Source organism: Anser brachyrhynchus, assembly GCF_964034855.1.
Source record: "Anser brachyrhynchus genome assembly, chromosome: 3".
Lineage (NCBI taxonomy): Eukaryota > Metazoa > Chordata > Aves > Anseriformes > Anatidae > Anser > Anser brachyrhynchus.
The window spans coordinates 64,556,512-64,583,299 of NC_137696.1; the positions used below are offsets into that span (position 1 = coordinate 64,556,512).

The 26,788-nt window shown below is 38.2% G+C and overlaps 1 protein-coding gene across 9 annotated transcripts; it reads left to right on the forward strand.

The window, feature by feature from the left end:
- On the forward strand, positions 1-25,014 carry BCLAF1 (BCL2 associated transcription factor 1). 9 transcript variants are annotated; one of them, XR_013948588.1, is made up of 14 exons: positions 1-141; positions 6,846-6,919; positions 8,911-9,034; positions 9,898-10,803; positions 12,218-12,886; positions 12,999-13,168; positions 15,659-15,764; positions 16,675-16,759; positions 17,441-17,616; positions 17,750-17,915; positions 18,761-18,941; positions 22,475-22,621; positions 24,290-24,499; positions 24,646-25,014. XR_013948588.1 is itself a non-coding variant. In XM_080585388.1 (14 exons), exons 4-14 carry the CDS (start codon positions 8,931-8,933, stop codon positions 24,649-24,651), a joined length of 2,760 nt encoding a protein of 919 aa, XP_080441514.1. In that variant the 5' UTR covers positions 2-141; positions 5,659-5,795; positions 6,846-6,919; positions 8,911-8,930; the 3' UTR covers positions 24,652-25,014. The 9 variants fall into 9 exon arrangements, 8 of the variants coding, with proteins under 8 accessions (XP_080441512.1, XP_080441517.1, XP_080441514.1 ...); XM_080585388.1 differs by lacking the exon at positions 17,750-17,915 and adding an exon at positions 5,659-5,795 and having other exon boundaries at positions 2-141; XM_080585389.1 differs by lacking the exons at positions 1-141; positions 17,750-17,915 and adding exons at positions 779-1,048; positions 5,659-5,795.
- Positions 25,015-26,788: the final 1,774 nt, after the last annotated feature.

Below are 26,788 nucleotides of genomic sequence, written 5' to 3' on the forward strand. Positions count from 1 at the left end.
TGCCGCGAGCCCATCTCCTTCCTGGGACGCGGCACCGCCGGATGCCAATGCCGCTTGATGCTGAGCCGCTGGCCGGGCCCCGCTTCGCAGCCAGCGGCTCTCAGGCACCGCCCGTGGATGGCCGCGCTCCCTGCCCGGCAGGTAACGCCGCCGCGGCACGCACCCCCACGACGTGAGGGGAAAGCCGGCGGGTTTCTCCTCGCGGCTGAGCGGGAGGGGACAAAGGCTGCTGCCACCGGGGCTCGGCGCAGCGATGGGGCGGGGGACATAGCGCAGGGCAGGGCAGGAGAGGAGAGGACGGGGCACGGCGGGGTAAGCAGGGCAGCGCCGGGACCCGCAGCCCCCCCCGCTCCGCCCCGCCGCCCGCCATCTTCCTTGCGGCCGGCTACCCACAACCAAGATGGCGGCGGGGCGGCGAGCGGGGCGGGCGTTCCCCCCCCCCCACCTCAGCCCTTGGCGGATGTGACGCGCGGCTCGGCGGCGGCCGCCCCCCCCCGCTGCCGATGGTGCCTCGTTCCTGTGAGGGCCCCGCGCCGCCGCCGCCGCCTCCTCCGCCCCGACGGGAGATGGCCGGCGGGCTGCCGTGACACCGCGCGGCCGGAGGGTGAGCGCGGGGCGGCGGGGACCGGGACGGGGAGGAGGAGGAGGAAGAGGAGGAGGAGGAAGAGGAGGAAGAGGCCGCGCTGAGGGGCGGCTGAGGGGCGCCCCCCCCCCCCCCTCGCCGTGCATGCGCCCCGCCCTTCCCCCCCTCCCCGCCGCGTGACCTCCGCGCGCCGCAGCCATTTCCCCCACACCCCCCGGTGAGGAGGGGCCGGGTCCGGCCCTCAGCGCCCTGAGGCGGCCCCCGCCGGGCCCCGGCGGCCTCGCCCCTTGGCGGAGCCCCCCCGGGAGCGAAGGTAGAGCTGAGGGGACGGGGTTGGGGGCGGCCTGCCCCCGCCCCCCCCCCCCCCCCCCCGTGAGGGGCAGCGCCGTGAGGCGGGAGCGCCGTGAGGGGATAGGGGTGAGCCCTGCGCGGGATCGGGCCTGTGGCAGGAGCTTCCCCTCGGGGGTGAGTGCTGGTCAGGCGCTGGTACCGTAAATACAACGCGCTTCCCTCAGCTTTAGCCGCCCTGCCCAGAAGTACCGTCAGTCGGGGGTTGCAGTGGGTTTTGAGCCCCTTGCTGAGAGGGGCCTGCTCGGTTCTAGTGCGTGCTCTGCAGCCTGTGCAGCATCTTGCCCTTTGTTTATTGTCTGTTTCGCGATCTTCGGTTTTCTGACAAAAAAAATGGTATCTTTCTTCAGCCTGTGGTAGCAATCCTTTACTAAGGTGCTACATCTCGTCACTTGTTTATCGCAAAGATCAGAGTTAGGCCCTGGCAGTAGCTGTTACGTTTTACTACAGAAGGACCCAGGGGCATGCAAAACAAAGGAGTTTTGATTGAGTAATGGTTGGTTTATTGTAAGTGTATAAAACCGTCCCTCGGAATAGCTGTTCTCAGTGTGGGAAGGGATCGATTTAGAGCGTGGGGTTCCAGGAAAATGCTGTCTCGCTGTTGTCTTTCTCTTCCTCCTTTCTCTTTCTCTTCACATTGCCCTAGACAAAAAGGGGCTAAATAAGAAGGGGCAAAGACTGGCTTAGAGGAGCGCTTCAAGCACGCAGCTTCTTGTGGCAGGGAGGGTAGGACTTGCTTCCTCCTACTCATCCCTTCTGGCGTTGAATGACAGGCAGTGCTGAATGGCAGGAAGAGGTTTAATGCCTTACATGTATCAGTACTTCGGCAGTGACGGCCTCTCTCGAGCACCGGCTGACTCCGCAGCTTGAGCAAGGCTTTTGTGGGCCTGGCTCTAACAGCAGGGCCATGGGTGAAGGCTGTAGCTGAGGGTATCTTTCTTGGGGATGTGGCACAGCACATGTATGGGGAGAAGCTCCTGTTGCCATTGGGGATGCAGAAAACTTGGAGTGGTTTTAGGAATTTAAAAAGGGTCAGCAGGGAGCTGTTGTTTGTAGCTAGGGTGCGGGTATTTGGATGGATTAGGTTCAGGCTGGTTGTGAAGGAGCAATTGTGGTGTACGGGCTTGAGGAATGCCGCAGAGCATTTGGGGCTTGTTTACTTGTAGCAGAGGTAGGTGAAGGAAACTACTGAAGAATGTAAGTCTTCGGGTTACAGCTGTGTTCGGTCTGACCTGGGAGAGTTTTTCCAAAGGTATTGTGAAAAAGTGCATTGCTGCTTTGCCGTTGTGCTGGCACTGGCCCTCCCACAGCCTTGCTGTAAGCTGGGTCTGGAAGCTGATGTGGCTCAAAAGTCAGCCTTGTCTTTTTCTCCAGAGTAGTTTTGTCCTGGATCAATTCACTGATCCAGCTCACCAAGCACATAGGTGAATATCAGCGTTGGCACAAGTAAGGAAGGGAAGGAAGACAGCCTTTTTGTGTTCACAGCGTGCTCACAGGCTTCTGCAAAGGGATCATAGAAACCACTCTCTAAGGGCATATCAAAACACTGTTAAATAACAACAGAAAAACAAAACAAGGTTAGATATCCTGTTGCTTAGGATAACGAAAAACACACCAACGCCTTTATGTGTATAGACAAAATTCTTAGAAATAGTCATTTTGATTTCCGTGTTGTTAGAGGAGAAACATGCTAATATTTGCCTATTGTTTTACATCAAAGAACAGCTGTCAATCATGTGATGGTTTTACAGAACTGATTTTGTTAATATCTGGATGCTGGTTTTTACTTAATTTACAATTAAATTGTTTTCTATAAAGAAAATAATTTAGGAAAATAATGTATTTTTTGTACATAGAATGTACAAACATTCCTTGTATATTTTACTGTTTCAGTTGAGTTCTTGTGCTGTAATTTTTATGTGGGTCTGTTTAGTCTTTGTAACTGTGTGAGCATTGTGAAGATGATCTTACACAGGAAGAAAATAAGAGGGGGAAAAATGTTTATTAGCTCTTACTTGAACTACCCAAGATAGTTTAGTTAAATTCATTATGGTAGTTTAGTATTTGTAGCATTCTAGGCAATGATTATCTTACAGTCACTGCTGAAATGTGTTCTGTTCTTACTTGTGATGTACTGCTGTTAGCTTGTGGACTTTTTTTTGCATATGAAAAAAGGCTGGGATGTAGAGAATGGATAAGAAAGTGTGGTTATTTTGTGGCAGGTGAATAGCACTGAATAGATGCCATACACTACTGTCTCATTAAGACTGACTTCTAATTTAGCAGCGACTGTTACAGATACTGTGTGATTTCTTGAAGGTTGTCCTATCCCCCCTTGTTGTTTTGTCCAGGTTGTATAATCCTTATTTCTTTGTAAGCTTGAATCTCTGAATGAAAATGCATCTTGGCAACAGCTTGTGAATTACTTTAACAAGATTTTTGACTTAAATCTTGCTGGCAGGTTTCAAGTAATGCTTAAGCAAGAGTAATATAGGCTACTAAATAAGTGTAAGTAAAATACAGCTAAAATATAGTGGTTTGCTAATGTAAATTGGGTAGCTGTCCTAAAATGTCGTCAAAGACTTCCATGTGGTGTAGAGCTGCCAGGTTGGTGTGTTTAGCTGATAGGTTTTATCTGTGGTCTCCGTACTCTGAAAGCTTTAACATCAGTGGCGTAAGTAGAGGCTCTTAAAAGTAATGTTTAAAAGAAACTGGAAATAATGTCAGTGTTAGCTTTTTTGTCCTTTATTTTTCTTTCGAACATAGCAAATGCTATTTCCTCTTCATTGTTTTGCTTGCAGTAGGATAAGCCTGATCCTGTTGTGTATCTTGTTTTGCTTGGTGGTCATGCTTACTGGCTCAGGCTGGTATAAGACACTCAAACATATGCTGTTATGGTAAGAAACCTCTCTTGACTCTCTTTGTGGTCCTGGATGTGGCCCAATATTAATTTCATTTAAAAAAAAAAAAAAAAGAAGGAAAAACAAACCTTGACACAGCAACCTACACTTTTTTTTTTAAGTTAAAAAGCTAAAGATCCAGGTTGATTGCTGCTGGTGGTTTTTCCCAGGCTAGTTTCAGAGAAGTTTGGGGATTGTGCTGCTGCCAAAGGAAGCAGTCCTGGCTGCTGGCTATTGTAACTTCCCCTGTGTTGGCCCAAGTTTTTGGGGCTTTTTGTGCCAAGTGTTTGTGAGGCTGTGTCATGAGCCATATCAGAAAAGTCACTTGTGTTGAAACCAGTCCTGGTGTTCCATGTTTTGTGAGCCAATTCCCAGTGTGGCTGCACAAATCCTTTCGCTGGAGAAGACCATCAGGAACGGAGCTAACAAAAGGTAGGAAAGGTGGGACTGTTCCTTTACACTAGTGGTGCCAGCTTATTCTGATTTAAAGTATTGTGGAGCTGCAGCAGCTTCCTTTATAATTCCCAGATTTTTCTAGCATTGGGGTGAAATGCTTGACAGCCTAGCACCTCTTTCTCCACACGTAGGGTAGAAAGCAAGGGAAAAAGAATTTTGTGTGGCCAGAACAGCATTGGTGTTTCAGGTATAGACTGTGTTTCTAGCGGTCTTTGTTGCTTCTTAAAATACTCGGTGTTGATGACGACATCTTGCATCCCATTATTCATGTGCACCTTTGCAGCCTCTGGGTCTCTTCTGAGGCTGGTCCAGAGATGAGCTTCGTGCAGCGAACAGAGAGCTATCCTTTTGCTTTAGGGATTTCAATGTTATTGCTTAGAAGCACCATGCTCAGCACCTCTTTTTTGTTGTTACCTGACATGATATTGCAACTTCAGACTGTGACAGGGCACAGGAGAGTCCACAGGAAGAGGCTGCAGGTGATTTGTATGATACCACAAAACGATGTTTTGTAGTTGTGACACTTTCAGAGGAATACCTACTTTCTGCAGAAGAGTGAAGCATGTAGAAGCTTACTGTTATAATGGAACTGTTTTCCTACATAGTTCTGGATGTACCAATATGAGCTTTAAGAGAGGTTAATCAATTTCTCAGTTCTTTCATATTGTAAGAATATTTACATAGGCAAACCTTTATTCAAAAACCAGCTAAACAGTCTTTTGACTTCTGTTCTTAAGAGTTGTTTTAAAAAAAAAAGAGATTTTGCATGTCAAGCTTTTACCTGCTACAATTAAATGGAAACAAAGCTGAAAATAGCTGAAATTTTCTATTCAGTATTCGTTTTCTTTTTCTATTTTAATTCAATATTTTATATATATTTTTTATCTTAAAGTCCTTATCAAGAAGGGTAGTAGATACATTTTAGCTGTCATGGTTCGACATGGTATATCCAGGGTCTGTTTGAAAAAACAAAAAAAGAGAATAAAAAAAGGAAAACAGCTACTTATCGCCTTTTCCACCTGCTGGAAGAATTCCTAAAACTTGTGCAGAAGTGGTTGCCAGGGTTTGAGCTACAGTAATTTAAGATTCTGCCTACTGCCTAGAGGCTTTAAAGCTGAAGTAACTGTCTTGTTCTGTATCCCTAGGACATGAAAGCTCGTCTAAAATAGGATTCTGAATTTCAGTTAACACTGATTATTTTTAATAAAAAGTTGGAAGTAAAGATGGCATTGAAGTGTGTTAAATATTGATTTTAAAATCTAGGACTGAACTTCAACCATTTAGCTGAAGTTTGTATTGCTTTTTCTGTATTAGACTTCTGAATGCCTTAATTAACCTTTGCTAGCTAATATCATCTCGCCTTTTGTCTAGACAAGATCTGAAATGGTCCGATACTACTGTACTCCTTCAGAGACTCATGCTTGCTGATGATGAGAAGTAAAAACTTATTCTTATTAAAGCATGTGTTTTATAGAAATTGGAAATATCTTGGTCACTACTAGTGAATGGTAAGTGGAATTTTGATAGTAGGATTTATAAAAACAAGTGCTACATTTCTTTTAGATGAGGGAAACATTAAAAACGTCTGAACAAGCATGATAGAGGAGCAGTGAACGTCTTCTGGCTTTGGCTTTAATGAATAAATTGAGATGCAGAATTTCTGGGAGATCTGTCTGTATTGAACTGGGACAAAATTTGGAGTCACTGGCGGAATTTGGAAGCTTTCTTAATGTCAAGTCAGATTACAAATGTGTATACACATATGTATGCATATTTGTGTGTGTATCGTAAGGCTTTGAGGTAACTTAGGTTGAGACCAGTGAAAAGTTTGTACTTTTGAGACTGATTTCATTATTACAGTTATGCTTTGTGTTCCTGAAAAAAAATAAATTCTGAAGAATTCTGAAGAAAGAAATGTTGGTTATTTAAAGTCATGTATATGTATTTTAAATAAACTATAACAGAGTAATGCTTGTATAACTGCTGCAGAGAAACCTAAAAATAAAGCTTTTATTGTTGCGCTAAATTCCCAGCCCAATATCCTTTTTGGGAAAAAAAATTACTCCAGATAAGTCCAAGGCTGTATGTTAGAACTCAAAGTTGTGTATGAGTCTGTCACTGTTCTTTTTGCCCCGTCCAACTGGCTGCGTGCTGTTCTCTTCCCCCACAACCCAGCTGTGGCACTTGTTTGGGCCTTCATGAAGCCAGTTAGTTGACCTAGCCGTATGAAGTGGTCTCTGGGTGTCAGAAGCCTTCTCGCTGAAGGACCCGATGGGTGTGAGGGCTGTTGCGAAGGCTATGCAGGACTGGAAGCAAGCCAGAAGGAAGAGTGATCACAAATGGAAGGGAAGTAGGGCTTGCCCCTTGGCAGTGGCTAACCCTTGAGCTGCTCCAGTCTTTAACATGCAGCTTCATCCAGTCCAGGAGTAAATTTGCCATTTCTGAAGTGTTACCTTTTCATGATAAACAGTTTAATGTTTGAACCACTTCAGCAAAAGGAGTTACTGATCTTTTAGTAAAAGTGCGTATCTCTGACAGTCTCTTTTTCCATTCTATAGGGATCAGTATTGCTGAAAGCACAAACAGAGAATTTTGAAATAATTGCTTCATTGGCACCGACCAACAGTTTGAGGTAAGATTAATTTAATTCTATTTTTAAATGTTCTGATTGAACTCAAACATTTAAAATGAGAATTGATTTTGTTTTCTTAAAATTTGTGCTTGTGATAAACTGAACTATGTAAATCTCTGAAATTAATGCAACTCTTGTAAAGGTCAACTGTTGTACAGTGTATACACACTTGTCTTACATAAGAATGCAAGTGTTATTGTTAAATACTGGGAAAATCAAACATTCCTTTTCTTTTAAAACGGAGACTGGGTTGTATTAAACTTATTGCACATGTAAAGTTTGGCCTGAAATTTCTTTTTAATAGCAAAACATTTTTTTCTATCGCTCTAGGAAAATCAGTATACTTCATGTCTTGCAACAGTTTAAAACTCTAAATTTGTTGCCTGTGAAACACTTAAACATAGGAGATTATAGTCCATCTTCTGTGAGTTTAATTGAGCCCAAGGAATTAGAACCAACCTTCTGAGTATAGGTTATGTGAGTTTGCTTTTTTTTAATGGAAGGAGCAAGTTATAGACAGCTTACAACATATTCTTCTCCAAGTTAAAAAAAAAAAATAATCTTTCTTAGCCTAAACTAGATTTCTAATTAAAATTATATATATTATTTATTATATTTTTTCCCCTGGGCTGGTTTCAGATGAGATTATCTCTTTGGGGCCACACAAACTCTTTGCTACTCTGACGGGGGAAAGTTATATGGGGCAAAAGTGACCAGTGATAAGGGAAAGGTTGGTCTGTTTTTTTTTCTTTCAGGTTTGCTTATGTGGGTATAAAATCTCTGTAATTTTGTTAACATTAAGCTACAATGCTGTTTATTTGTCTTTACATAACTGTTACATCTCCCATGTAACAAGAAAGATTATGTAAATTTCCTCGTGACAAAGAATGCTTATTATGTTGAGCTTGTATTTTCAATACAATAATTCGGGGCTTTTATTCTTGTTTACAATACATAAGTTTGCTTTAAGGGTTATTAAACATTAATAATTGTAAATACTGAGCATATTAAGGCCTGAAAATGTGAATAGTTACTTGTCAACAGTTTATATTGAGGTTTTCTCATGTCACTCGCTATTTTTAAAGCTGGGCAGTTTCAAAAGAAAATATTAATGAGGCAAAGTTGTTATTAGTTAAACGAAATCATTTTTTTTAGTGATTGCAAAAGAAAAGGTGTGTTTTTATGGTTAGTAATAATAGATACTAAATGTTTCTTATGACTGTACATAAAAAAAGATCTATTGGAAAGTCTATTATGAGATTATTTCCATTTAGTTAGGACTCAATGCTTATAATCTTGTGTTCAGCTGAAGATTGTTAAATTCTGTTGTGAGCTGTATTCTTTATCAAGTTATTGTTAAAATCTTAGTTGGCTAGGGATTTTACAAGTAGTTTAAAAAATAAGGTGTGGGGTGGATATATTGACTGGTGGAATATTGGATCAGACAGATGAGTTGTGGTGCCTTCATTTTGCGGAACAAAATGAAACAACAGCAAAACAAAAACTTGGCAGGTCTGGGCAGTATTTTATTGTGATAACTGTAAACTATATAAAATGAATAGAAGATTTAAATTTAGTTTTAGATTAGGTTTAGTTCAGATTTAGATCACAAATATGTAATAGTCCAGACTCACATTTTCTGTCTTAATTTGTAGAAATGTTTTTTTTCGTGTTGTCTACCTTTCTCCTTCCTTAGGATCAGTTTGCAATTAAACCTGGGAAGTCTTCAACTGTTATCTTCTCAAACAAACTGCTTGCACTGTAGCTGTGTTAAATTGTTAGGTTCTTTAAAATGTCATAAATTGAGATTTAAGTTATTAATAAATGTACTCATACTGTCTCCAAAGTTGTTTTGTTTAGGAAATGTTATACCTCTTTCTAATATTATAATTTTAGGATATAAAAACCATATTCATTTATATTACTTACATGGTCTCTAATAGTTTCCTCCCTCTTTTTCCCCTCCCCTCACTGCTTTTCCATTTGGGAAGGAGTGTATCTACTGGGAAAAATGGGTCGATCTAATTCTAGATCACATTCTTCGAGATCAAAATCCAGATCTCAGTCCAGCTCTAGGTCAAGATCCAGATCACACTCTAGAAAAAAGAGATACAGGTAAATTGATGCCTTACTTACTGCATGAAAAGTTGTTTATAGTATATTGGGGTTTGTATCATAATTATTTTACACTTGCATGAATCTGTGGCAAAAGTGAACCTAGTATTTTACTTCATTTTAGGCAGTAGGTAAATTCTGCTGTGAATGTAACTAATTCTAATTGTTTACTCTTTGCCTGTTTTGCCCTTTTCCTTTATCTCAGGACAATATCAGAATACCAGTGTTTCTTCTTGTATTGTGGTTGGTTTCATTCTCCCCTCCCCCTTCACATGATGTTTTCTTTGTCCATTTTTTTTCCCTGGGGCTTATTCTGTCTTTGTCACATAGCTTTTCAGATCTGGAGTAACTTGAGGCTTCTGCAGATAAGTTTTTCTGTGCCATGTCTTCTCAGTTGCCTCCAGCCTTTTCCTCCACTTTCTTACTAGTGGATGTTACAATCTCTAATAAAAGGAGTGGCTGAATTTAATGTTTATGGTCTCACCAGCTGCTGCTGTCTGCTGGCATAATAAATTAAACTGGAGGTGATGAAACTTCATGGTCCAGGCTGTGAACCGTGGTGGTGGCTGAGGAACTGAATGCCATGCTCCAGAGTGGTGATAATCTCTAATGAAATAGCAGGGCAAACCATTGAGGCTGGTAATGTCTTAATCTTGTGATGCTGAAGTCTTAAATTTCACAGTCCTTAGAGAACCAATGTTTATTAAGATCCTTTTTGAGACAGGAATAAATAATGAAGATATATTGAAGAATTTACTTTAAGACTGTTAGTCTGCCTTCTTTACAATTCTGACTGCATTTAGTCTTGAGACACTTTTCCTCTCTCTGATTGTCAAATGTTAACATTTGCTTTTTAATTTTAGTTCTAGGTCTCGTTCAAGGACGTATTCACGGTCTCGCAGCAGGGATCGTATGTATTCTAGAGATTATCGCAGAGATTACAGGAATAATAGAGGAATGAGACGCCCCTATGGTTACAGAGGAAGAGGTAGAGGGTATTATCAAGGAGGAGGTGGTAGATACCATCGTGGAGGTTATAGGCCTGTCTGGAACCGAAGACACTCCCGAAGTCCTAGGCGTGGCCGTTCACGTTCCAGAAGTCCAAAGCGAAGGTCTGTGTCTTCACAGAGGTCCCGGAGCAGATCTCGTCGATCTTACAGATCTTCCAGGTCCCCAAGGTCCTCTTCATCTCGTTCTTCATCCCCATACAGCAAATCACCTGTCTCTTCCAAAAGACGTGGGTCTCTGGAAAAGCAGGCAAAGAAAACTGAAGGGGCTCCTTTGCAAGATAGCCCTTTGAAAAATAAATCACAAGATGAACAGAAAGATACATTTGAACATGACCCATCAGAGTCTCTTGACGATTTTAACAAATCATCAGCAGCTTCCGGCGACATTTGGCCTGGCCTTTCAGCGTATGATAACAGTCCAAGGTCACCCCATAGCCCTTCTATTGCCACCCCACCTAGTCAGAGTTCATCTTGCTCTGAAGCCCCTTTGCTTAGCACAGTCCACTCAGCAAAGGACACACCTCAACATTCCCATTCCATTCAGCATAGTCCTGAGAGGTCTGGCTCTGGTTCTCTTGGAAATGGTTCTAGCCGTTATAGTCCTTCTCAGAATAGCCCATTGCATCACATCCCTTCGAGGAGAAGCCCTGCAAAGACAATCCCATCACAGAGCGCTCCCCGCGAGGAGCCTCGAGCACGTTCATTTTATCCTGAGACTGGAGAGCAGGAAACTGCAAAAGGTGGAAAGTTTCTGAAAAGGTAAGAATTAAACTATACAATTAGCATTGCATCTTAAAATGCTATCTGTAACAGAGTTTTGACAAGATCATCACTGTGCCTTGGAAATTCGGGCTGGGATTCTCTTGAATATTTTTACTAATTTTAGTCTGGTTGGAATTGAGCTTCCTCCTTAAAGACTCTTCAAGCTATTGGCAAAAGATTAGCGGAGATAGGGACCTATATCCTTGAGGAAAATTTGTTTTGTGTTGTTCCTTCACAGTTTATTTGCCTGTATCCCATTCACTGTTAAGAAAAATCTCAATTGGATTAGTGGATCAGACATGCCTGTTTGACAGTGACTTCTGTTCAAGTACTTTAACATTTTAATGCTTCATGTAATTTGAAATGCAAATCTTCTGGAAGTTTGAAAACCCAGATGCGCAATGATTTCTTTGTTAACATAAGCAGCATTCATTGCTTATTGTATGGTGAAGTATGACAACTTTGATGCCTTGACTTGCATTACTTAAGAAAGAGGGTAGGTCTTGATATTCTTGGAATACAATCCTATCGATAAAAGGGACAATGTGTTTAAAGTGGAATGTACATTTTTCCAAATAGCAGAAAATTGTTATGCTCGATATTTGATATATTTGATACAGTAGTAATTGGGAAGAAAAAAGTTGTAAAAATCTTACTGTTGCTAGACTGTTCCTTTCTAATGTACTATGTACTTCAGTGGATTTCTTACAAAATTAATTATAGACAAAATTAACAAAGGTAAACTATGGTGAAGATTATGCTGTATAGATTTGATTACATGTTTTTAAATGAATTTGTCCAGTTAGTGATTTATTATGTAAAAATATCCTGATAGAAGAACAGACGTCTGACTTGCTCTAGGTTAGATGTATTGCAGCTGGACCTATGTGAAGATAGTGTATAGACAAGGCAGTGGCTAAAATCGTTAATTTATAAATGTGGTTAGGACATACAGCTCTCTGGCGTGTAGGAGAGCTGCCTTCTGAAGGTCCCCTGCTTATACAGACTGTAGTGAATGAAGAATTAAGTCTGTGTCAGAATAATTCACATTTGAGTTATCAAAGTTCATGTGAACTTGATGGAAAAAAATGGCTGGTGTAAGATAAGAGTATGTGAAGCTGTGTACCAATCCAGGATAAACAAACCAACCAACCTCTAACTTTTTATAAACTTGAATGGACAATTTCTACATGTTCTACGGAAAGGCATTATTTTCTTCAGATGCTTCCAGTAGTACATAAATGGCAGTTGGTACAGTATTAATGGTGTGTAGAAACTTACTTGCTAAAGTTGAATGGCTTGGAGGAATGTATTTTCTAGTTGGTGGTGTGGGAATGACACAAAAGAGGAATGCAAGTGAACTGGAATGAATGCAATCCAGAGTTACCAGTCTCTTCTTTGCTATCCACAGGTACACAGATGAAGAGTCTAGAGTATACCTGCTTGATAGGGGTAATACCAGGGAGAAGGAGGCCCAGAAGGAGAGAGGATCAGAAAAAGGGAGGACGGAGGGAGAAAGGGAATGGGAGGATCAGGAAACTTTAGATTATTTCGTTGATAAAGAGACTGGGAAAGAAAAGTTTAATGACTCTGAAGGGGAGGACACAGAGGAGACAGAGGATTACAGACAGTTCAGAAAGTCTGTCCTGGCAGATCAGGGTAAAAATTTTCCTACTGCATCTCATCGGAATGCTGAGGAGGAAGGAACCAAATACAAATCTAAAATAACAATGAAGGGCAATAGAGAGAGCGATGGATTTAGAGACGAGAAAAGTTATAAGCCTAAAGAGACTGGCTATGTAGTGGAAAGGCCTAGTGCAACAAAAGATAAGCACAAGGAAGAAGACAAGAGTTCTGAGAGAACGATGAAGAAAGAAACTCAGTCACCTGAGCAGGTAAAGTCTGAAAAGCTCAAAGAACTCTTTGATTACAGTCCCCCTCTACACAAGAATCTGGATGCGAGAGAAAAATCCACCTTCAGAGAGGAGAGCCCACTTAGGATCAAAATGATAGCCAGTGACTCCCATCGTCCTGAAGTTAAACTCAAAATGGCACCAGTACCTCTTGATGATTCCAATAGGTAAATTATTCTGCTTGACAAAGTGGTTCTCCATCTGCTTGCAGTGTCGCTCATCTTTATTTAAACTAGTGGTTTCTTTTTGTGTGTCTTTTTTGTTGTTGATGCATTTTAGACCTGCTTCCTTGACTAAAGACAGGCTGCTTGCTAGCACACTTGTCCATTCCGTCAAGAAGGAGCAAGAGTTCCGATCCATCTTTGACCACATTAAGTTGCCACAGGCCAGCAAAAGCACGTCAGAGTCATTTATTCAGCACATAGTGTCCTTGGTTCATCATGTCAAAGGTATGTGTTCAGTTTACCATACTGAATATACACATCTGACAACTGCATTTAAGACTGTTTGCTGTCTCTAGTATGGGAAGATTGCAGCCCTCTTAATATTGATTTAGACAGACTTTTCCTTTTGAGGTACACGTAGAATAAGTAGCGACAGAAGCAAGTATCAAAAAGTAAGCGATGTAGAGCATAATAGCAGTCATACTATGTTTCTTGATAAATTCTAAAGTAGCACAAAGTTTGATTTTTTTTTTTTTGCAGTGAAGCTCAAGTGTACTACATTGGTCTTTTTCTTCAGTTTTATTTGAGTATCTTTAACGTACAATTTTATATTAACGGGTACAGTGTGGGTTCATGGGTGTCTTTTGCCCTGTAAGTACAATGGCATCTCCTTTTGGGGCACCTCAGAGCTCATCGCCAGGTGTTTACTAGAAAGCACTTTTATAGTCTCAAAATAGAAATTGTGTAAGAAATCATGCTCTAAACGACATTAAAATACACTGGTACTTCATTTTATTCTTATTTGAGAGCATAGTAATACTAGAGACAAAAATTTCACCTGGAAATTCTTCACGGTAGGAAGTTGGCATTGGCTAAATCTCCACTAAATAAATTATATATTAATTATTTTCTAATTTAGCAGTAGTGGCCGTTGCTTACTATAAGAAAACGTAAACAATTCCTTGCGGAAAAAATCTGACAAAGTGGATGTATTTTATTTAGGTCGCATACTGTTAAAGTCTTCTCATTGAAGAGTAGATAATTTCTTAAAATCCAAAGTTTCAGTGTGTCTCTCTATAAGCATTGTTTTAAAGATACTTCAGCGTATAAAACTGCAAAGATTTTGGTGCTAGAGGTATGTGCTAAGGTTCCCTCAAAAGTCTTTGTTTTCAAAATAACTTTAGGTGACTAAGACCAAATGACTTCCTGCATTTTGAATTACTTGCAAAGAAAAAAGTAATAGCAATAATAGATTGTCAATATATTAGATTGAAAATATTATTGGGACACCTGCTTAGAGTATAAAAAACTTTGTTATAAAATTATCTGTTTTTCTTGATAAGTAAAGAGACTGAAGGATAGACCCAATGAGAGCTTCTGTAAATACTGGCTCATATGGCACACGTGCAGGCTGTAGGTGAAATATTACTGAAACTCTCACATGTTGATCACAAAATGAACTGTTTTCCTGTGAACTTTGGTGTGTTAAACAATCTACTGTTAAATATGACAGCTTAACAGTATCTGATCAAGTTTTTGGTATGTGTAAAGTTATGGCTGTTTTTTGAAAAGAAAAACCTCTCTATGCATTTCAGATGTGCTGTGGTCTATGATCAGATTTAAGTAACTCTTTTGACAAAATGAAGTTCTGTTCATTATTGGTGTGATGCGACCAGTCTGAACAGCTCTTTATTAATGTAGAGCTGAAAATGCCCAGTGATGTTTTCTTTTTCATTGTAACTAGGTCCTGGAATGTGTTTTGAAATGGCAAAATCCATGTTACAAAAGTAAAATAGCTGTTGAAAGATACAGATGCCAAACAGGCAAAGTTGAACCTTCTGTCTTCCTGGCAAAAATGGCATAAAAACAGAGTTGCTAGCTCAAATTCCTGTGTTTGATGGAATTATGATTGAGGCACTACCCTTGTAGTGGCCGTTTCAAGTTTTAATGGTTGGTTATGAGACAAATACTGGATGCCGGGCGGTAAGTTGATACAGATGTATGTTGACCTGTTAAGCAGATAGCTTGCTTCATATGTAACATTTCATAGCTCATGACTTTATGTATTTCTATATTACGTTTAAACACATTTGTTGAGCTGGTTTAAAAACTTGAGTTTGCTGTTGCTAATTTAACTGTCTCTGAAAGCAAGAGAAAACTTGTCAGAGAAGTTGTCAGGTTTGCCAAGATGCCAGATGCTTAAATGAATTTATTTACATATAGATGTGTTAATTGTCTTGGATTGCTTATCATCACAACTTCAAAGCAAGAAATTGTATTACTTTAAGAAATGACTTGTTAGATCATTCATGTAGTTACTGAAGCATACATTACTTAAGTGTGTTCACTGAATTAGCTCTTATTTTAAGTTAAAGTTGAGTTGAATTGTGAAATGCACTTTTCGCAAGTATTCATAACTCAGTGACCTCATTTTGTCTGATGGGCAAAGTAGAAAATCACTTAAGAAATTGTTCCTTTATTTCATTAGAATAAAATGTCATTGAAAATGAGCAAGTCAAATTAGTAAATAATGCTTAAATTAGATGTAATAGTCATGGTGTAGTTCTAAGTAGGCTTGCAGTGATGTTGTGCACTGTTACTTTGTTGGGATTACAGAATGCGTAAGAATAGGGAAGACCCCACACTTGCTTGTCTTTCTGATATATTTACTGAAAATACTGTATTTTTGCCTGCTACTTGCCTTTCTGTCAGGAGTAAAATACCTGTCAGTTGAATTAAACTAACGAAACAGTGTTTTTCTATTGTAACCAACAGAGCAATACTTCAAGTCAGCTGGAATGACCCTAAATGAGAGGTTCACTGCGTATCAAAAAGCTACCGAAGAGCACTGCACTCGGCAAAAGAGCCCAGAAATACATAGGTATACGTTAATTGCATATATTTCAAATAATAATAATATCTGCTTATATTTCTTTTAAGAGGCCAAAATGTTTTCTAATCTGTATGGAATAATTTCTCAATTCCCATGTAAATACAAAAAACAACCAAACAAAAACAAATGGAGAAAAAAAACTGTAAAAGGAAACTCATCTGAGCCAACTCTGGCTTCATCTGTGGCTTTGTTGCAGATGTCTTCTCTACCTCTATCTCATTTAGGATATATTTACTTTTCTCACATGCAGTGCTCAAATATTGAGGGGCATATGTCTTGAAGATGAAAAGAAGCCCAGTACATGCATCTTTATTCTTCAGTGTGAATGTTCCATCTCATACTACTTTAGTTTTTGTGTCTGTTAATTTACAGCAGTTTTTTGAGAAATCTGAGAGATTGAAAGGTAAGAAGGTAGGCATGCAGATGTAGTTTCTGATCATGTGCTTTACTTACATGATGCAGTGTACTGTATTTGTGTTGCATGTGAGGATATATTATCTCCATATTCCTTATTGAGCTTCATAAGATTTTTAACTGATAAATAATTTTAACTATACAACAAGCTGTCAGTTTTCATGATTTTTTGGGGGGCTGGATTTTGAATTGGCTATATATACACTGATCTTTTGAAATAGCTCATTAAATACTTTGTATATCTTGAAAGCTCTGCTTGAAATGTGAAAAATCAAACTGTTTAATGTATTTCTTTTGTGTACGTCATAGAAACAATGTTTTTAATTTTTAATTTTCTTCTCTATTCTGATGGTGGGTTTTTTTATATACAGAAAGTTTGTTCTTCTGCAAGAGTGCCTTGTTGTTCAGATTTCTGTTGAACTGTGTGAGGCCATAAACAATCATGTACCTGTATGGCTAGACACTGCTTTTATTTTTCATTTAGGAGAATTGACATCTCTCCAAGTGCCCTGAGGAAGCATACCCGTTTAGCAGGTGAAGAGAGAGCCTTTAAAGAAGAAAGTCAAAAAGTAGGTTCTGAGTAAATGTCATATGTGTATTTCTAAACTTAGTGATGTTTTTCACTTTGAATCTGAACTTCCCCTTCATGTGAGTTTGTGTACAGTAATCTTATAAAATAATTTGTAGTATGTAGAATACTTGTGTTTCAGAATGTTTTTTTTCTTTAAGTAAAACGTCTTACCAAGAAGCCAGTCTATGTAGCTATTGATAATGTGGCTTATAAGGTCATATTTTCTCCCACCCTTCGTTTCTTTTTGATACTTCTTGGCAAATTTTGTGGTGCTACACTGCCCAAGGACAAAGAATATGAGGAGAAAAAAAAAGTACTGAGGTGCTCAGTGAGTAGTATGGCTGAATTGATAAGGTGCTTGTGCTCTGCTAAAAACAATTAACCAGAAAAAAACGTATACTTAAATAACCTACCAAACAATATGTTATCGTTGGTCTGCATCAAAAAATAGATATTGTGTTGGCTTGATGGGAACGCTTGTTTAAAATGTAAGTTTTTAGTTTTTCTCTATACAGATCTAGCATGTAAAGGGCATCACTTAAAGTCAATTTGCGTGCTGAAGAGTTTGTTGTAAATTCTGTCTTGCCTTTTTAAAAATGGAGGCACAATTTGCTTTTCCAGATTCTCTTCTGGGTGTTTTATTTTAAAATTTTGTTCAGAAATATATTTTTGCTTACAGGGGGATAAAAAATTAAGGTGTGATTCTGCTGATCTTCGGCATGACATTGACCGCCGTAGAAAAGAACGAAGTAAAGAGAGAGGAGACTCAAAGGGTTCCAGGGAATCCAGTGGGTCAAGAAAGCAGGAGAAAACTTCAAAAGATTACAAGGATTACAAATCTTACAAAGACGACAGGTAAATATTTTAAATCTCTACGTAGGTTTTTATCTTCCAATTAGCCTTTTTTAATTGTAAGCTTAATTGCTTTCAATTTTCAATGTATACTGGAACGTTTAAATTTAAACAATTAAAATTATTTGTTTTACAGCAAATATGTATTATCTGTCTTTTACACGGCTTATGGTGGATGAGGACAAAAACTTTGGAATAGCAAGCTAACACTGAAAAAAAAAATGACAAATTAATCTGTCCTATTATCCAGGCTACATCAGGAGGTTGGACTTCAATGCAGTACATTTCTATAAACAATTTGTGTAAGAACTTTGGTTCGTTATGCTTGATTCCGCACTTTTTCAACTCATAACACCCAGAGTATGAGAATACTACTGATATTTAGGTTTAACATGGGTGAGAAGGGGAATCTTTATTTTTTTCTAAAGCCAGTGGGCTGTTTTTAAGAAAACAAAATGTTAGCATATTTCAGTGGATACTGTGTAGCAGTGGTAAGAGTTACTTCAGGTATAACCTTCCTTTGAATAGTATTATTAAAAACCTTGTAAGTTGGGTCAAATTAGAATTATTGTGGGATTACTGAAAGTCTGGCTTTGGGATTTATTTTCCTGCTTTGTACTGGATATACAATGAATTTTTATGTATGCTTCCTGTTTGCCATATACTTTCTGACTTTGGTATCCACATTACCTTCCACTGGCTAATTCCATACAGGCACCTACATAGGGCAGCCATATGTTCTAAACAGTGTGCAAACTGAACTATGTAAATGTACTATAAAGGCTTTGCCTTGAGGGTTTTCTTCCCTTTGGTTTCTGTTTTTCTGCCTCAGAGAAAGGCAGATCTTAAAAGTAACAGAAACTCTTCATGGCATCAAAACGTGGAAAAACTCATTGCAGTTTGCAGACTGCTGCTTTCCAACTCATTAGCAATAATCTACATTTAGTGCATTTAAATGTGTAAGAAGAGGCTGGAAAGTGAAACTATACTTCACCTTAACATCTGAAATACATAATGTATATGCGACTTTATAAAAGGAAGGGGGATAGTTTTTTTGTAAAATATAAATAAAGCCATTTTAGTGTAGCATGTTACAGACTGTCTAGTACTTTTAAAATAGCACACAGTGTATCTTTTTATTTTTCAGTAAGCAAAAAAGAGAGCAAGACCGTGCTCGATCCTCCCCATCTTCCTCCCCATCTTCTTCCTCATCCAGTTCTCGAGAAGAAAAGGATTGCAAGAAAGAAAGAGATGAAGAGTTCAAAACTCACCATGAACAGAAAGAGTACTCTGGTTTTGCAGGAGTCAACAGGCCAAGAGGCACCTTTGTAAGTTGCTCTTTTCCTGTTCTTCCCCCAAATGATGAAGACTCTAACAATAACTATAGTATAACAGATTAAACAAGGTGTTGCAGTACTTAATGTTAGGGTAGACATTTTTCGTAGCATTGATTCTTGAAGTAGGTTCTTGAATTCTTTTGTGATTGTACCAAGCTTGTAAAGCCTTTCATTTTTCCAGCGTTGTCCAATAGAAGTTTGAATTGGTGTACAAATATACAGTAGCATACTATTAGAGAGCCTAGTGTAAGGTTGGGAAAATACAGTTTCTTGTTAATTCCTTGTTATCTTGTAATTATGCTGTTTCCTAACAGAATATTAAAATTGACCTTTCTCTAAAGATGAAATCTTGTGATCTGTTACCTCTTACACCCTGCAGTTTGTGTTCTCTCCCCCCCCATAGTTTTCAATTTGGCTTTGCCATCCTTTGTGTGTGATGTCTGTAACTTGTTAGAGAATGGCACATAATGAAAAATAGACACTAATATTGAAAACTAGTGAGGAGAGGAGGTGTGGTATACTGCTAGTTTTCACTGTTTCTCTAGCATGGACTAGCCACAGTGAGGATGAAAGCATATTAATTTAGCTCTGGAATGTGGTTTGGGAAGTGCCATGTTGATCTCCATGGTGGTCTTAAAATTATTAAAGGTAAAAATTGCATATTAATGTAGCTTACTGGTAGTCCACTGGGAAATGTAACAGCATTAGAAAGGTTAAGAAACAATAGAAAAGGCATTGAAAATATATGGACATTTTATTAAAAAAAAAAAAGTGCCTTAATGAAAAAAATGTCTATTTGTAGGTGGAAAAAAAGTCAGACTTAATGGTTAGGAGTAATTTCATTCTCTTTCTAGTAATTCCTTTGTGTAGCCTGTAATTAGAAATAAAAAAAGGTGAAAAGGCATAGTTTGGTATGAATGTACCTTGAGTACTGTTTGTAGTAGTACTCAACTTTGTAGAAGAGAGTGTCTGAAATGCATGTGGGATGTGCAACGCTTTAGTTAAGGTTTAAATCTTCCATCTGAACAGCTTGTAGCTACTTAAGAAAATTTCAGAGTTCCAAATTTCTAACACTAAAAATGCGTCTTTTTCCTCCTTTCTTGTTATTCTTATATATAATTATACTAAGGAATAGCTATGCAGCGTAAATGTATAAAGAGTGGATGATACAGGTGTCAGATACGACAATATCAGCACAATTTCTGGGTGCATAAGGTTAAATAAACACAGTGCAGCGTTAAACAAAAGCAGAACTCAACCCTCTCAAAGAGAATCAGTTGGAAAAAAGTCTCATAAAAGTCTCTCAGTGGCAGCCTTGCTGCTTTATAAAACCAGACTGTACATATTGTGAAAGATGGTAATTCACATGAAATTTAAGTAGACATGAATTGGAAATTCATTAACAATCTACTCGTTCAACTGCTGTCACCTGCCAGTTCTGACTGAAATAACTGGGCGATGTTCCCTAATGATGTGCGTGGTCACTCATAGGCTTACTGACCAAACGATGTCTGAACAGGAGAATCTAAATAGGAAGGACAACATGTTGACTTAAATCTTTTGCTTAGGGCTACAGCCTGGGTGGCATTGAAAGATTATGGATTGGCTAGTGTAGTGTAGTCTTTGTAATTCAGGCTAATAGTGACTGAATTCAAATAAATACTGCTTTGCTTTTGGATTAAAGAAAATGTTTTGGTTGCGAATCTTCCCCAGAACAGGAAGCCTTGACACCTTGGGGTGGCTGGATAGGGGAAATCTTAATTTAAGCTAAGCTGTCAGTGGTAGTAAATAAGTGTTGATTTTTCACTAATGCTTACTGACAGACTAAAATGTTTAATTCTAGAATTGTTGTACATGGTATAAAAACATAAATGCTATGGGTAGTTTTGAAATAGGAATGTAGAAAGAAAGATGAGTGGAATCTTTTCACATTATCAGTAGTATCCAACTTCCAAAGGATTCTGTGCATAACAGGCCTGATTAAAAGGAACTCTCTCTTCCTGTAGAAAATGTACACTGTCAGTTTTGTGGTGAGCTTTGCAATTAATAGGCCTATAAAGGCAACACCTTAGTGGATTTCACCTCCTGTATTTCTTTGCTGGAAAGATAACCTGGAAAAAAAAGGTGTTAATACAGTGTCAAGGAAAGTGCTAGATACTCTTCTTAAAGCACCTAAAGAATTCAGTCCCAAGAACTAATACTGGGAAATGCCGATCTTACTAGTAGCTGTGACGTCATCTTGTCTCCTCATCCTTTTTTCCACACTGATACTACTCGTTACGGTGTAATTTCATAAAGCTTTCAAAGCTGTTAGAAATGAAACATAGCTTTTCCTTTCTTATGCAGATTTCATTAGGTGGTAGTCATGCCACTTTCTAAATGATTCTCCAAACAACTTTGTTTCTGTGGTATGTTTGTAGGTTTTGTGAGCCTTTTACTAGACTGTTTACTAGTCTGATTCCAAAGTACTTTTAAAGCTGTCCAGCATAAATTTTGCATTAAAGGTATTGGAGCTTAGTGGAAGCAGGTGTGCATAGGGCTACTTTTTCAAGTTAGTTAATTATATCTTTTTGTCTGTGTTTATGGAACATACTTAGTTTTAATAAATGAAATTAATTTCAAGTCATGTTTTTGTACAGTTAAAAAAAATCCCACAGTTCTGTGTTTTTATATTAGGCTGTTTATGAAAAGCATGTTCTGTAGTGACAGCAGGTTTTAAGCAATATATCCCAGCCTAACGTTTCTTTTCCTCTTAAATGGGGGAAATCTGGATAAATTCATCTTTATTTTCTGCAAGCTAAGGACTAGCATGCTAAGGTAACTGGATATATTACTACTCAGCATATTGAGTTAAGAATTTTGTTTATTGACATGACTTCTTAATTCTAACACTTCAAAATTCTGTTGATTTATAATAAAAATAAAAAGGACACTTGAGATACTTATTTTCCCTTCAGATGTTGTTACTCTGCACTGTGTATTGTGTTGATGCTCTGAGTAAGGAGTTTACTCATCTGAAATTTAATTTGGTGTAAAGTACAACAGTGAATCTCAATTGAGAATGAGCAACACAAAGTGGACACTTGCTTGAAAATTGCATGATTTGTATGTACTCTAAAATAATTTTCTAATAACAGATGTGGCTGACTCAATGAATGATTTTGCTTTCACTCGACAGTTCTCCCTCTCCTTCAGTCTAATTTTTTTTTTGTCTGCAAACAGCTTCAGAAATTTCTTGTGACCTTTTGTTACAACAGGTTGCTTTACCAGCAGGCAAAGGAAATTTCTGTTTGGTGGTTGTAGGTGAATTTAAACCAAGAACTCAAATGTGTTTCAACTCTTAAGTTTAAGAGAATCGTTATATAAAAATGAATGCTTGAATATATTATGTAAGGTAATGTGTAAATTTTAAAATGGTTTTACACTTGTAATTAAGAACAGAACAAGCATTTTCAGTAACAGAAAACTTGAGCTTTTCTTTGTGGTTTTATGTAAATGGCTTAAATAACATTTTGGTTAATCAGTTTCGAATTAGGGGCAGAGGAAGAGCCAGAGGAGTCTTTGCTGGAACAAATACTGGTCCCAGCAACTCAAATACTACTTTTCAAAAGAGGCCGAAGGAAGAGGAATGGGATCCTGAATATACCCCAAAAAGCAAGAAATATTTCTTGGTGGGTGTAGAGAACTCAATATCTTATGCATGCTTTTGTTTTTTCCAAGTGCATTTTGTATCTGATGTTAAGGAGATTGACAGCTACAAGTATAGAAGTCGCATGCATGTACAAAAAGTGACTGTAGTTACATAATCAAGAAAAAAACAGAATTGTAGCAGTGCCTGGTTCTGCTTATCTTGTCTTATCTGCAGCAGGCTGGCAATAATAGTTCATCTCCAAAACGTGTTCATCAGTGAGGTAGGGAAGAATGCATACTCAGGTTATTAAAAACAAATTTTAAAGCAAAAAGACGTGTGCTATATCTTCCTGGATTTATCTGTGTATGGCACTTGAGTTTTGTTTTACGTTTGTCTGGAAATCTGCAAAATTGAAAAATGAGGAAAAGCTGTGGATGGATGTGGGCCAACTTTGTTATTAGCAACCTTTCTGTTCTTATCTGAGTAGTGTGATAGTCATAAGAAAGCAACATTAGCTTTGTCTTTTTCCAATCTGGGTTATGAGGGGAGGACTGGTGATATTACTGCTCAGTAAGTAGCTTAGTAAACTGAATTCATAGCCTGTGCTGCAGCTGGTTTCCCTAACAATGCAAACTTCTAAGAATATTGCTTCATCATCAAAAGCATATAGTGAATATGAGACCTTCTCCTGTAGCATTAAGTTTTTCACAAATACGTTAACAGGTATATATAATACGGTAACAGGTGCAATAAGTAACGCAACTGCAATTTGTGTTCATTCAAAGAGTTCTCTCCCTGTCTCTCCCCATATAGAAACTCTTCTGACCTATAAACCTAGAAATGTGGTGATCTATTCACTGAAGTTCTATGATAGCTAGAGCAAATTGACCAACTGTAGCCATTATTCTTTTCTCATCTCCAAAAATGTTTATTAAAAAAAGCTACCCTGTAACTATCTTAATAATAACGTATAATTGTTATTAAGCTGCTTTCTTTGGGTGTGATACGTTTAATAATTTGGACTTTTTTCCAAATCCGAAGTGTAAAAGAAAAAAATGGAAGTAGGTGTCCCTTGCTTTAAGCATTTTATATTAAGTAATTATCTAGGGTTCATCTAGTGCATGGAGCAATCATCAGAAGACTTGCTAAACTGTGTAAGGCTGGATTTGGTAGCAAGATGGCAAACTGAAATCTAATATTAACAATCGAGTTTCTGTGGTTAATAAGCTTAAAGTAGTTTAAAACTTATTTGCCCTACTTTGCACAGGTAAAGCAAGGTTCCTGAAAACTGCCTTCAATTAGCTTTTTTTTTTAATAAGTATAAAGAACTCTCTGCCTTAAAGTTAAAAAAAAATAAAAAATGTCTTTCGTAAGCACATTCTTAGAGGTTCTTCCATTAAAATTTATAGTTTTTTTGGGGAGGTGGGCTAAAAACTAGTGAGTACATATTTCTCATGACTGAAAAATGTGACAGAGCCAATTTGTTACCCATGATAGGTAGACCACAGCTAGTAAGAGCCCTTAAAACAATTTTATCAAGGTGTTTTAAGTTATAGCATTATAAATTGTGAGGACGTGCTTCATAATGTAATTTATAGATGATTTGAACTGTTAAAGTTCTCTCGTTTTCCTATCTATAGTCTAAATTTGGTTTAGAGTACTATTACTCAAAGAGGTGTTCTAACCTTATCGTTTGGTATTATTGTAGCATGATGACAGAGATGATGGTGTGGATTATTGGGCCAAAAGAGGAAGGGGCCGTGGTACCTTCCAGCGTGGCAGAGGGCGTTTTAACTTCAAAAAGTCAGGTAGCAGTCCAAAGTGGACACATGACAAATACCAAGGGGATGGGATCGTGGAAGATGAAGAAGAAACAATGGAAAACAATGAAGAAAAGGACAGACGCAAAGAGGAAAAGGTAAACAGCTTAGTAAATTGCAGATTAGACAACTTTTCTTGCAGTAACTCAAGTAATGGTGGGGGCCAGGGGGAAATCACTTTGAAAGATTTTTGGAACTTGGATATGAACAGTTTACAAAAAGAATATTTTCTTTCTTTCTACAGGAATAACCCTGGAAGAAAGCTGAAAGAGCAGCTTTTGCACCACCCCCACAACATTTTTAATATGTTTTTTTTGTTGTCAAATGAATGTAAGCATTTTACTTAAATTTTACTGTTGGAAAGTAGTTTAGAGGGATTGTTTTTTGTTTTAAGCCTTTAGAAAAAAAATCTTGATATAGTAAACTATGTTAATGATCGTACAGGTAGAAAGTAAAATATTTGTAACAACTTTTAAGAAATTTTACTGTTTGTTATATGCAGTGTAATTCTGCTTTGTCCAAATATATGGTCAAGTACAACTCTAAAAGTTTTGATTCTCCCCTATGTCTGTGTTTTATTCTGAAGTAAACTTGCAGCTCTGCACACCTGAAATCTTGGAGGAACATTTTTTTTATCAACTGATTACTACTTCTGTGTTGCTTTTTCATTAAAAGTGGTTTTAATGATAGTTATCTGGTCATAGAGTGAATACAAATAGTCATGCATAATGTTGATTATACACTAGTTCACAAGAATCACATTTACAGAGGATGATGGAATGATAAACCTGGATTCTCATGCTAGAGGGAGCAGACAATTTTATCTTGGAGAGTGAAATTGTCACTGTTCTCTAGTTAGTAGCCTGAGGAATACAAGTTTATAATTTCTCTTCTGGAACGTGAGTTTTAGAAACCTACTTCCAAGTCACTAGTGCTAGAAACTCTGAACAGATCTGAGAACTGGAGCTCTTTCACTCTCTTCCATATTTCTACAGCTGGTACAGAACTATCTACAGCTATTTTAATTCCTGTAACTTGTGACCAGAACAGATCAGTCATATTATGGATACCTAGTGATTTGTTTTGTCATTAAAAACAAACAAAAAAACATGCTTCTCTTGCTAAAGGTAGCTTAGGACAGTGTTTAAGGTTTTATAAACACAGAGTTCAAACATACTGCAAGAGAAGGAAAGGTGCTGTCTATAAAGTATGAAGTATGCGTCACATTGTGAGGGTCACCAGGGATTATAGTTTGTGTTTTTGTTGATAGCTTAATCATCAACAGAACACTTTAGTTGAGGAACTGATGGCAGTATCAGTGCAGTATCCATTTTTTTTTTTTTTTTGTATCCATTTTTGTTCCAATTTGTTAAACTGCCTCTTTAATTTCTGTATATGGACTTCCCTCCTCAGGTAAGTCATCTTGCAAGAGTAAGTCTAAGTCTTCTATCACATTACTGACTCAACTGGACTCTTGGAGGAAACAAACAAAAAAAACACCCACCACAAACCCCTCTGAAAAAGCAAGTTATTTTAAAACCTGATTCAGTAAAGATGTTTGGAATATACTAAACACTTCGATGAGGTGTGTATCCCATTGCAGTGCCCTGGAAGTACATTCCTTTAGTATTCCACTTTGTATACTGTGTAAGACAGTCTGAAGTTATAACGTGATGTGGTTAGCTGAAGCTGTGAGAAGTGAGTCTTAACCTCTTTGACACCGTTTCTGAACAGTTGTGCTCCTCCTAATGTTATAGCCAAAGTGCAGAAGTTAGTCTACAGTATTAAAAAATAAATAATAATATAAAAACATAGAAAACACAAAACCACATAAATGTACTTCACTGGTAAATACACTTTAACTTACAGAATATTAAGGATAATGGTAGCATATTTGAATTACCAGAGCAATGACATTCTGATCAAATAAGACTACTTGTTTTCTTTCTCAGACTGCTATGGAGAAAGTAAACCTTAATATCCTTATTGTTCTTATTTTGTCCCTTAAAATGTCAGTCTTTTTTTTCTTTTTAAAAAAAAAACAAAAACAAACACAACACTTTGGTAAAGATAATAGTTATCTGTGCTCTCCTACTAGCTTTACTGTTAGTAGTTAACCGTCTAACCTATCCATAGTAAATGCTAGAAGGCAGAAGAATAGTGCTAACTCTCCTAACTGTATTAGAAGAAATTGGATTTCAGATTGCAGTGGTTTGCCAGCATCTATGTAGAAAGGGAAATAGGATTAATATTTGCCCTTCAGTGGTGGTTACTGAAGGGTAATTCCTGCCTTATATTTTAGGCAGGCTCCCTTTCTGCAGGATTTGCTTTTACATGTGCAGTACATCTTTTAATAGATGTTTGAAATGTAAAACTTATTCTTTTTT